General features: G+C 56.3%; 1 protein-coding gene across 2 annotated transcripts in view; it reads right to left on the bottom strand.

Moving 5' to 3' along the window:
• The window catches only part of SLC29A3 (solute carrier family 29 member 3), a 44,243-nt gene that overhangs the window by 15,700 nt on the left and 16,199 nt on the right, over window positions 1-12,344 (bottom strand). Inside the window, exons 1-2 of one of the 2 annotated variants that reach the window (XM_045040116.1) lie at window positions 4,265-4,379; window positions 2,907-2,989 (exon numbers count right to left, since the gene is read on the bottom strand). In XM_045040116.1, coding sequence (XP_044896051.1) covers window positions 2,907-2,989; window positions 4,265-4,351 — 170 coding nt within the window. In that variant the 5' untranslated portion in view covers window positions 4,352-4,379. Of the gene's footprint in view, window positions 1-2,906; window positions 2,990-4,264; window positions 4,380-12,344 lie in introns of those variants that run through there. The other variant, XM_023240528.2, reaches the window with a different exon arrangement.

Here is a 12,344-nt window from a genome sequence, read left to right as displayed (position 1 = left end):
TTAAATAAAAAACAGCTTAGCCCCAAACCATCTTCCCACAACCCAGAGACAGACGGAGGCCTGCGAGCATTCCCCACACTGTCCTCGCCCTTCTGCTGGAGGCAGAAGAGGGGCAAGGGCAGGTCCTGGGGTGGGCTGGACCTTCTGGAGGGTGCCCTGTAACGCCAAGCCTTCAGAGCCAGCTCCCTGCCTGACCTCGGGAGGGTGGCTGCCTTGGCCATCCACTGTCCCCGCTACACACAGACCTAGACCTTCTTCACCACCTCCTTCCTTCCGGGTCTGCGGTGCATCTCTGGCTGTAGGGAGGGGCCGGCAAACTAGGAGGCCAGTGGTCCAGGGGTTCCAGGTACAGGTGTAGGGCGAGATGGGTCCCAGTTCTCATCTGGCTTCACCCTGCTAATGGCCATGTGACCTCCGTGAGCCTGCTGCCCATCTATAAAACAAGGTAACAAGTTTCCAGCTCTCGGACTGTTGTAAGGATTAAAGGAGATAATGCTCCGGGCGCCTGGGCGACTCAGTCGGTTGAGCATCTGACTTCGGCTCAGGTCACGATCTCACAGTTTGTGGGTTTGAGCCGCACGTCGGGCTCTGTGCTGACAGCTCAGAGCCTGGAGCCCGCTTCGGATTCTGTGTCTCCCTCTCTCTCTGCCTCTCCCTGCTTGCACTCTGTCTCTGTCTCTCAAAGTTGAATACAAGTTAAAAAAAAAAAGTGCTAACTCCTCTTATTAGAGATTACTCTCCTAGATCCCTGTCACAGCTGGCCCCTGACACCACTGCTGACCCCTGTCCCGGGCTGGCTTCTGGCCTGCTAGACCACAGAGGAGGCACTCCCAGGTACGATGCCAGCTTGGGCCATCCCTTACTGGTCCTGTGGTCTTGGGTACATCTCTTGACTTTCACCTGAAAAGTGGCTAATGTCATGGCCTCCCTCCCGGGTCGCTGTGTGTCACCAGGTGTCAACCCTTTGTTATAGTTCAGACAATGACTCCAGATCTGTCACTTGTACGAGCCTGGGCTATCCCTGCTGGACAAAACCGCATCCCTAGGGCCAGCCAGGCGAGTGGACAGAGAGGATCATGAGAGTCCTGAAAAGGAGGGGGTAGTGAGAGACCCAGGGGCTCTCCACCATGGCTGTCACCCCCTCTTCATCCTCCTCCTCCCTTTGTGTCCCCTTCCTTTCTCCCTGCTTTCCCTCCTGTGAGCCTCTGCCAAAGACACAGCTCTTCCCTCCAGGGGCTGGCAATGCTGAGGGGACACGTGGCCCTGCTCTGAGCTCCACTCCTCTGCCTCCTCCTGGAAGCGGGGCGGGGGGGGGGTCCTCTGGAGGCGGCACCCCACCTTTGAGGACACTGAGGGTAGCCCTGTGCACCAGGGGAAGGCACAAGGAGGCAGGTTAAGGGTCAGCTGGTTTATGATTGGGGTTGCAAAGCCCTCAGGCCATCTGGACCCCATTCTGCTTCTCGCTCTTACAGCCTGCACCTTGGTTATAAAATGGGTGCAAATCCTTTCACTTTCCTTCTCTTGACAGGCGGGTCCGTGTCCCCTTGAAACCAAGTGGGCTTGGTGAGTGCCTTGAGCGGCTGAGTTCAGCGTCAGTGCCACCATGAGGCTACAGAGACCTTGTAGCTTCTGCCTTGCTCTCTTGGAGCACCTGCTCTTTAGCCACACTATGAAAAATCCTCCTGCCTGAGGCCAACTTGCAAGAGACCACGGGGAGGGGAGGGGAGGGGAAGGGAGGGGAGGGGAGGGGAGAGGAGAAGGAGACAGGGGCCGGCGAAGGCCCAGCAGCTCCAGCCCAGCTGTCTGCAACCACATGAGAGACACAAAGCCAGAGCTCCCAACTGAGCCTGATGACTCCCAGATCCTGAGCGATACTAACCACCGTTACGGTCTTAAATCACGGTGCTTCGGGGTCATTTTAGCGCAATGACAGGGGATTGGAACAGCCCCATAGCTTATGTTTGGAGAGACCGGTCTATCCAGGCTTAGCACATGTGAGGCACAGGTGCTGCCCTCTCTCCGCCCACGCGTGAAGCAGACATCACCAATCAATCGCAGCACACTCCCTGCGGCCGGACCTGCCTCAGGGTCCTGTTCCCCCCGAGATCCAGGCAGTCACGATAAATGTGGCTGCACTGAGTGAAACTGATTGGCCATCGGTGAGCTAAGGTTTCAGTAGGCTGTGCCCAGAGAAGCCCAGGTCTCTGGTGGTAACTCAGGGGCAACGTAGGCAGAGTAGCTAGGGCTGTTGCTCTTGTGAACCTAAATGACAGTGGATGGCAATAGTCCCCCAGTGGGACTAAGGGCCATGCTAACTTGCCTGGCTACTTCCTAAATCAGTCCTTCCTCCACAGCTCTCTCCCGGCCCCCACTCTAACAGAGTGTCAGACGTTCCCCACTGACCCTCTGCGAGTGGTCAACACGTGAGCCGGTGACCCATTTCCCCAGAGTGAGAGCCAGGATTGGGGGGTGCCAGCCTCTCAACTTCCCACGGCTCTCAGACATGCTTGGGAAACCAGCCTCCCTTGTTCCCCAGCACCCCCCCAACCCCCCGCCGCCATCTACATGCTGGCCTTTGGTTGCTAAGTCTGCGGCCCAGGTAGCTGTTGACAGGCTCCCATGAGAGGGAAAGGAGGAAGACCCACGTCCCCACATGCCTCCTGCTGGCTGCTGACACCATGCCACGGCGTGTGGCTGGGAAGTGAAAGACCAGCTCCCCAGCTGGGCATCCCATCGGGAGGTCACGGATCTGACTTCTCCACCGTGATGGAGGAGTGTGGGCTGCCTGCCTCCTACTTAGGCTGCTGCCCTTGAAGCCGGCAGAAAAGCAGCCACTGCGAATGAAAGGCAAGTGGGGACGCAAGGAGGTGAGGGTCAGGGGCTGGCAGAGAAAGGGAGTGGCCTACCTGTTGACGAGCAGGAAGTTCGCCATGAGGCACAGCACGGAGGAAACGGTGGAGGCAACGGTCAGGTAGCTCTCAAAGTAGTTCTGCAAGCACAGAAGTGAGGAGGCTGCTGATGTCACCTGGGAGGGACGGGAGGGCCCCACTCGAGAGCGGAGCCAGCGCCCTCCTGGGGGGCTTCTCCCCACTGTCTTCAGATACGACTGATGGATAAGTCTAGCCCAAGACGGCATGGGCCCGCCTCTTTACGACCTAGGACCACTTACTCGGTCACACAACAGACGCCTACGTAAGCTGTGCTAAGTGCTGGGGACACAAGTTAGGATAAGACATTGTCCCTGCCCTCAGGCCCCCCAATGCTCTGCAGCCCACACTCCCACCTATTCTTTTTTTTTTTTTTTTCCACTCCCACCTCTTCTACGTGTCCATCCACAGGGGAGGCAATGGGGACAGGACTCAATTGTGAGCACGTATACACAGAAAGACTGTGCCCCACCGGCCTTCTTTGCCCACTGCCAAATTTCAGTTATCCAAATGCGTGTTGTGACCCAGCCACATTCTCATGTTCCTGCAACCAAGTGAGGCCTCTGAGAAATACACCAACCCTGGGGTGCCTGGGTGGCTCAGTTGGTTAAGCGTCAGACCCTTGACTTAGGTTCAGGTCATGATCTCACAGTCGTGGGATTGAGCCCTGCATCGGGCTCCTTGCTAAGCACGCTCTCTGTCTGTCTCTCTCAAAATAAACATTAAAAAGTTAGTTAAAAAAAAAAAAAAAGACATACACCAAGACTGATCCCTGTAGGGAAACTTTGTTCCAACTCTGGATTTGCTTCCTCAATAGAGCTGCTACCCAAGGTCAAAGCCATTTTGGAAAATGGCTCCTAGACTGGCCAAGATGAGGACAAAGGGCATTTTTCTAGAAGCAGTTCTGGGTTATTCTAGACGAAGTGTACATGAGACCACACGACAAAGAAATCCTGATTATGAAAGCTGTAGGGCAACTGTGTGTGTGTGTGTGTGTTTAATTTTTTTTAAGTTTATTTATTTATTTTGAGAGAGAGGGAGAGCGAGAATGAGCACGAGTGGGGTAGGGGCCGAGAGAGGGAGGTAGAGAGAACTCCAAGGAGGCTCCACGCTATCAGCACAGAACCTGACTCCGGGCTTAAACTCCTGAACTATGAGATCACAACCTGAGCCGAGATCACGAGTCGGACACTTAACTGACTGAGCCACTTAGGCACCCCAACCGTAAGCGTTTTTCGAAACTCAGAGAACTGTCCACTCATCAGAGTAGATTTTACTGTGTATCTGGTATCTCTCAATATACCTGTCTTAAAAAAAATTAGAAAAGGCCGACAGACCTTGGCTTTGGTTGTTGTATGTTCCACCACGAACCCCAGGTTGGTAACGATCATGGGTTCCGAACCGTGGTAATAGATTACACGCATTAAGCGTTTACCGTGTGCCAAATACAAGGGCTTTATATGAAGTATATTGTTGACTCTACAAAATAAAAAAGAAGCTGTGAGTATTCTACTCCGGAAAGCTCACCAGATTGACTTCACTGAGGAAATATTTTGAGTTACAAATGTGCCAAGCACAAAGGACAATGTGTGCAAAAGCTTGCCAATGTGCAAAGAAGTGTGGCGACTGTAGGGATCACTACGGAGAATGAGACATGCTTCTTGCCTGTTAAGAACGAAGCATCCCACTGGGAGTGTAGGATAGAGTGTGAAGGTATTTTCATCTCAAAACACCACAGGAAGAGATGTCAGAATTCTGTGGGGTTTTTCTGCCAAGTCAGAGGTAGGAGCAGTGTGTTCCATAAGGGGTTCCGGGTGGGGGGAGTGGGACCAGGAAGGCGGATCACGAGAGAGAATGGGAACGAGTACCAGTTTGGGGAAAGGTCCCCGAAGTGGTGGGGACGGAGTCAAACCTTGAAAGAGAGGGTCAGATCTGTCCTTTCTGGGGGAGTCTGACTGCAGCGTGGAGTGCAAGAAGGAAAGATGTCATAACGAGCTCCTCCTGGTCTGCAACGGATTGTTCCACGGTCCCTTTTTAAGCCTGCAGAGTGCTTTGCGGTCTTTGAAATCTGCACCCTGAATATCAGGTTGTGGTGGCCTTGCAATTAAAATGATAATCACAGCTAGTGCGGTCCATCAACCATGAGCCTTAGAAATAGCCTTCCTCCTTTGAGGTGCTACCTCATTGTTCCTGCCCTGATGGGCTCAGTAGAGCCTGGACTGGTCCGAGGCACTCAGTCAATTACGTCTTGACACAGTGGCTGAGCCTACGTGAGGCCAGGCAGGTGGCAGGCGGGAACCATGGAGAAAGGCCCCGAGGAAGAGACAGCTGCAGGTGGGGGCCAAGCCTGCCCCAAATCCGAGCCCCCGGCGAGGCTCCCTTTACTCAGTGGCTGCTGGCTCCGTGGCCAGTCTACAAACGACCATCACATGGGATGCAGAGAGTCTCTTGTCTTTGTTTTTTCAAGCAAGCTCAGGTTCCCTGAACATTTTAGGAACGGGGATTTTCTAGGTAATTGAATGTTCTGGTTTGTTGATATTTAAGCAGCAAATTATCCTTCTACTGTTGGAGAGGGTTTTAAATATTGACACCCGAGTAGGGCTTGTGACTCCCTTTCTGTTGACAGAGCTCCTTTTCTCTGCTTCACAAAGAGCACACGGAAGGGGTAGAATGGACTTGACCCTGGGCCATTTTTCTACTGGTACAGATTGGGGACTGCAGATGGTTATGTGGGTTGACTCAGCATACCCCAGGGAGCTGTCTTTTTTTTTTTTTTTTTTAAACTTAGTTCCTGATATAAACATGTGGGCGGGGGGGGGGGGGGTTACTTACTTGCTGCTTTTGCCTGTGAATAGAGTTCTAGCAAAATGAGGTGTGGTGGGCAGACCCTCCCGATGGTCCCCACAGTCCCAGCCTCCTGTGTTCACACCCTTGTATGTGATCCCCTCTGCTAAGTGTGGGTGGGACCTGTGACTTGCTTCTGACCAAGCAAGGGGCCGACATCTGTGATCGTGTGTATGAGGGTATGTTACACGACATGGTAGCACCTGTCTCGTTGGACTCCTTTCTTCTCTCCCTTGGTGGCTTAGAGGGCACAAGTGGCCATGCTGGGGAACCCCATGTGGCAAGAACTGCAGGTGACCCCTAGTTGCTCAGAGAGGCTTCTGGCCAACACCCAGCAAGGAACTGAAGCTCTGAGTCCTACCACAACAGCAAGGAATTGCATTCTGCCAACAATCCAGGTAAGCCTGGAAGTGATCCTTCTCCAGCCGGGCCTCCAGCGAGACCACACCCCTGGTGACCCCCTTGATGGCGGCCGGCCGTGTGAGACCCGGAGCCGAGGGCTGTGCCCCGCCCCCTGGACCACAGATACCGTGGGGTAATAAATGCGTTATTTTAAGCCACTAAAGTGTGTAGTATTTCGTTACACAGCAATAGATTCCTAATTAAAGAGGGCTTTAGACAGCTGAGGTCCTGCTATCGGGGTTTTCCTGAATATCGCCAGCTTCTTGTAGTTTAAACTCAGCGTCTCATCGGAAACAGGGACAGCTGAGCATGATCTTGCCAGACACGAAGACCAATATGTCTGCCCACGAGGGGGACAAAGGTATGCGTGCTGAGGTCCTTGTCAAATCCTCTGAAATTAGGATCCTTTTTGCGGGTGGCGTGCACGGATTCCAAGAAACAGGACTCAGTTCATGGGCCACCACCAGATCTGCTCACCTTGCCTGGCTCTTAGGACATCTGCCTCGCTACCTGGCCTCCCGGTCATAAAGCCACTGTCACTGCTGCCCCCAGAGAAGGAGCTGGCTGCTGAGGAGAGACCCCTGTGCCCGGGTCCTGGCCGGGCTGCGTCCCAGAGGCTCTTGCTCCCCGGGTGACAATGAGAAAGGTCAGGTGACACTCCCCGAAGTCGAGGAAGGCGAAGCCCCGCGAGGCAGGCTGTGACCAGTGAGAGGCAGGAAATGGAGAGGAGACAAGAGATAAACTTCTTGACTTTCGTCTCCCCCAACCAACTGTTCAAAAATGCGGTGGCCCCAGTGGCTTCTCTGGATGTGTGCTGGGCGCCTGAGCAGCCAGCTGTGTTTCGTCGCAAAGCTGTGGCCAGCCCAATAATGCTGCGGCCTGCGTTTTCTCTCTCTCATCTCCGCCTCACTTCCCTTTTCCCTCACTCTTGCTTCCCTAGAACTGCACACCCTGACAGGGCATTCGCATGGAATGTGTGGCCTTGGGCTCCCTCCTTTCCATCCTGGATGATGCCCTTTGCAGGCTCGCAGCTGGCATTTCCCTCCTGGGTTCATCTCGTTTTCTTCCAAGGGATGTTGGGGCCACCGTCTCCTATTTTACCCCAGGAAATGCAAAAACGTTTGAATACTCGTTCAAAAACGTTGGTAACAGGCCTGCCCCCTCCAAAGCAACCTGTCATCTCCATCCCACGGGGCAATCTTATGTCATGCGATGGCTGGGGATGGTTCATGCCATAGTTCGCCTGCACTTGGGACTGGTTCCTAAGAGCTGCCTCGAAAGGCTCTGTTATTTATCACACCAGGTGCCCCCCAACATGACTGACGAACGTGACCATGAACAGGGTGAACCCACAGACCCCAACGGCCAGCTCCAGCCACGCAGGAGTGCAGGAATGAGGAGAACACTGGGGCAGTGGCACCAGGCCACCTCGGGTGACAGCGGAGGCTATGCTTTCCACACCCACAGGAGGCACCAGTCCTGAAGCTATGATATAAATGAAGCTCTTCATAGTTGTGCAACATGGCAGCCTTGTTTTTGTTTTTTGTTTTTCAAATGTTTGTTTATTTTTGAGAGAGAGCGAGTGAGCACGAGTGGGGGAGGGGCAGAGGGCGAGAGGGAAACAGAATCCGAAGCAGGCTCCAGGCCCTGAGCTGTCAACACAGAGCCCAATGTGAGGCTCGAACTCATGAACCATGAAGTCCGAAGTCCGACCCTTAACTGACTGAGCCACCCAGGGGCCCCACGGCATCCCTGTTTATAGGTTTCCATGGAAAACCTAAGTCCTAAGGAGATCGGTCTAGGGCTCACGTTACTGCAGGCAGAAAACTGATTCAGCAAGAAGGCAGGGCCGGAAGGTGGGTGGATGCAGCAGGGCAGGGCGTGATGAGAAGACAAGGCCTCTCCAAGACGTCAGGAGACCCAGAGGCAAATCCCACGGCCCTCAGCCCGGCCGGGTGGCCACTGTTGATCAGATTAACAACCCCTTCCCTTGTTTACCAAAGATGTAGCCACCCCTGTGTGCCCCGCACTGTGCTGGTGGCTTGGTGTATAAGAGAGAAAAGACAGGGTGCCTGATGCCCTCTGGGAACACGTGGCCTGGCACGATCCTATAGCTCGAGCACAGTGGACACGAGATGTGGTGGGAGGACAGAAAGAGGGGCCGGAGGGCTTCCCACAGGAGGCCCTCTCAGACTGTAGCCTGAAAGACTGGGGGAAGTGTGCCAGACAGAGGGGGGAGGAGGGGCTGCTGGTGGAGAGACGGCACTCCAAGAGGAGGGAACAGCATGTGCAAAGGCATGGAGGGATGCTTCCTCGCCACTCACGAAGTTCCTTTGTTGGAACGGACTTCCTGGGCATTGACAGGAGTCTGCTGAACTGAGACAAAACCACTGAATCCAAACACGCTGGGAGAGGCAGGAATGTAACCAGGGCACGCCACGCCCTCCCCCCTTTCAGGGTGCTCAGGGAGTGGCCCCATCGGCCACCATTCTGAATTCGCCAAGCCCGTGGGAGGCGAGCCCAGCTGAGGAAGAAAGAGTCTCTTTCTTGTTGTGTATCTAACCTAAACTCCCCGCCCTCAACCATCTCCCTGCATGCTGCAGTTACCTGGGGGCTCAGGGGGGGTGCTCAGCACCCTGGCAGCAGTAACATCCTTGGCACTGGTCAGGCAACCCAAGTAGCAACACGGAACCCCTGCGGAGCACCAGGTAACTGCCAAGTGATCAAAAGCACTCACACGCGGCCTGCACGGACCCCAGGCCCTTTGCTCTTGACGCAGCTTGTAAGAGCAAGGCAGCGCTGATGTGCTTCCGTTTTACAGATACGGAGCCGGAGACCCACAGAGGGGATCACCTGCACAGAGGCGCCTACCTGGCGAGTGGCAGATCTCCTGATGCCGGCAGGGCAGGAGTGGGGTGGGGGGAACTTTCGCCACTCTAGCTGCGGCCGCCTGCCTCACAGACGTCCCCGGGATTGAGGCACGTCACCGGGCCGCCCCAGTGGCCGGCGTGGGCAGCCCATGCGTCTTCCCGGCAGCGAGCAGGGACCAGCTCGTGGAAGTTGAGGTGCCACCAGGGAGGCATCGGCTCTCTGCCCCAGCCCTTAAACACGGGTGACCTGCCCAAGCCAGCAAACGACGGGGTTTGATTCCTCTCCCCTCTGCGGTTCACTCTCTTCTCCTTAAACCCCAACGGTCCCTTCCCCAGGGCATTTCCACAGGGCTGTGGCTCGGAGCGGAGTTAAAAGGAAACATTTGCAGAGAAGAGCCGTCACTTCTGTCAGCCACCCGAAATGGATGGCCACGGTCCGCTGAGGAGCACGGACCATGGTACAGAGGACATAATAGGTGGGAAGAGCCAGGCAGGCTTCCAGCTTCTCAACTGGCTGTGCAAACTTGGGCAGTGCCCCGCGTCCCGGGTTGAGGGGAGGTGGGGTCCCAAACCCAGACCGGGCACGGAGCCTGGCCCCGCGGTGCCAGCTAGGCGTGGGGGGGCCGCTCTGGCCTGGGTGCGGGGCACTCGATCCGCTCGTGATGGAGATGAGAAACTCATTTTCATCCGTCCCCACTCCGGCCCAGTTTGCGAACCCCAGGAAAAGGGGAGAGCCGCTCGGCAAACGCAATTTAAAAAACCCACCGGAGCCAGCTGGCCAGATGTGAGGCCCATTTTACGACGGGGAACGCGTCCCCCCCTCCTCCGCCACGCCGAGAGGCTCCGTGCTAAGCGTCTCTTCTGGAAGAATTTAATTCTGGGCTCCGAGTCCAGGTAAAGAGGTTTCTTCGGGCAGGGAGGCCCCGAAATGAGCCCGTTTATCTCTGGCAGGCCCTGGGTAAGCTGCTTCGCCCCTGAATGAGATTTGGGCACTTTGAAATAAGTGCAGCAAATTAGTCACGAGCTGCGGCAGACTAACTCGGTGCCCGGCCGCCCGGCGGCTCCCAGGCAGCTTCGGGCAGCCCCCACCTCAAGAGCGCGGCGGCAGAGGCAGCTGGCTCCTGCGGGGCGAGAAAAAGCGATTCAGGCCCGGGGGTGGCAGCTCGAAGCAGCAAAGCGTTACCTGGATCACAGGGGCATGAAATTAGCAGCAGCGAGCAGGCTGGAGCCAAGAATAGTTTGCTGCGAACTTGCTGCCTTCGGATGGCCGAGCTCTATGGCCTGGGATGCTGCGGGGAGGCGCCATCGCCCCGGCATCAGCCACGAAGCGAGCCGAGGGCAGGTGTCCCCAAGGGCTGCAGCTGGCCTCCTGCCTCTGGGTTCCTGTGGGGGCACTGGCCCAGGAAAGCTAACGGGGGCGTGGAGGGGCGGGGGGCGGGGGGCGGGGGCCAGCTGGGCAATGCCAGTTTCAGGGCCCAGAGAGGTGAGGGACCCGGGAGCCCGGATCCACCAAGGCGTGATGGGGTATCCAGGGGCCCAAGGGCAGAACAAAGCTGGGTCAGAATCGGACAGGTAAGGTCCGGAAAGATGCTGGCCAGACAGACCCAGCCACTCAAAGGACAGACCTGTGTACTCGGTTCCCACATCAGCCCACCGAGGCTCGGCCTCATGGATCACCTCCAGGCCCCGGTTCCTCGGGGCCACTGTAAATCTTGCTCACCCTGGAGGCCCTCCCCAGTCCGCGATCCTTTTTTACACCTCCTCTGGAATCCCCGCCAGGGGGTAAGCAGAGTGGCTGAGATTTTCGGGAATGAGCCTCCCTGCCTCCCCCACCTCTGTTGTAGAGCACACCTTCTCCCCCCAGCCTAGGCTGACTTCTAGGAAATTTGCACCATGAACACTTGCCGTCCCTGCCTGCATTTTCCGTCTCTCCTTCACTGCTGGCTTTCCTTCTCATCTAGCTAAGGAAAACAACCTGTCTGATGTCATTGCCTCCAGCCCCAGGTCCCTCCTCCCTTTTGCCACAAACTCCTTAGAAAGGCAGCCTATGCCCTCCATGCTTACCCTTACCCTCTCCCAGACTGCTCTGGGGAAAGACTCCTCCAAAGGGGCCTCTTTGCGGCCCACCCATAACCAAGGCGTGGTCAGCCTCCTTATACCATGGGCCACCCCGGCTATAATGGGTTGAATAGCGCCCATGTCTAGCCAGAACCTCAGAATGTGACCTGATTTGGAAAATAGAGTCTTAGCGGATACAATTAGTTAAGACGGGGTCACACGGGACCAGGGTGAGCCCTAAATGCGATGACTGGTGTCCATATAAGCAGGAGAGGGCTTTGGAGGCTGAGACACAGCCACGTGAACAGAGCAGAGACCGGAATCGCACGGCCACAAGCCAGGGAGTGCCAAGGAGCCCCCAGGGCCTGGAAGAGGCAAGCGAGATTCTTCCTAGAGTCTTTGGGGGCAAGCATGGCCCTGCTGGCCTCTTTGTTTGGGGCTTCTGGACGCCAGAACTGTGAGAAGCAAATCCTGTGCCCACATCTGAGCGCCTGGTCACGGCAGCCACAGGAGACAGCCGCACCTTCCCTCCAGCGCTCTGCACTTGAACTCCCGGGCCACCCCTCCTCCTCCTCTTTTGAGGCAGCTCAGTCCACCTCTCTGCTCTGCCACCAGAGGTGCCTCTGTCCCACACTCCTGCCTTGGGAAGCTCTTGTCTCCCGGCTTCGAGGAGTCCCAAGCCCCGTGCCTACATCCATCCGTCTCTGCCTCCAGAACAATTTGCACTGAAATTCAACAATTTTCAAATCCCACCTGGGTGGCCTGCTGAGCCCCGGCTCCAAGCTCTCAAATCACAGGCCTTCAGGCACACCTTCAAGAGGACCCCAAGCCACCTCTCCCGAGGCTCCATTTCTCAGTGGCCCTCCTCAAAGTTTCTCTGCTTTCCTTCACTACCCCAGGTCGATCACTTGTCCCTAGATCCCACATCCCTAGCAAAGGACAGTGGCTTGCACTCCCACCCACACCCCCGGACTCCCCTCTGCCACCCAGGGCTCCAGGCCCTCCCCCACGTTTCCCCCACACCCCCTTGCTCAAGCTTCTCCCTGGGCCTGGCCACCCTCTGCCTCCCCAACTCCAGAGCGACTCTGGCCCTTGTCTGCCTTGCAGGGCTCGGCTACCTCCCCGCTCCTCTATGGAGCCTTGGCCCCCCAGCCCTCCTCAGGCTCCTCAGCACACAGGCCCCTCTCCTTGGCCCCCTTCCGGGACACCCTGGGGGCTCCAGTTTGGTTAAATGACGGGGCAT

This window comes from Felis catus, chromosome D2 (genome assembly GCF_018350175.1).
Source record: "Felis catus isolate Fca126 chromosome D2, F.catus_Fca126_mat1.0, whole genome shotgun sequence".
NCBI classification, from domain to species: Eukaryota; Metazoa; Chordata; class Mammalia; order Carnivora; family Felidae; genus Felis; species Felis catus.
The sequence above is the reverse complement of the archived record's forward strand: the minus strand, read 5'-3'. Positions and strand labels throughout refer to the sequence as shown.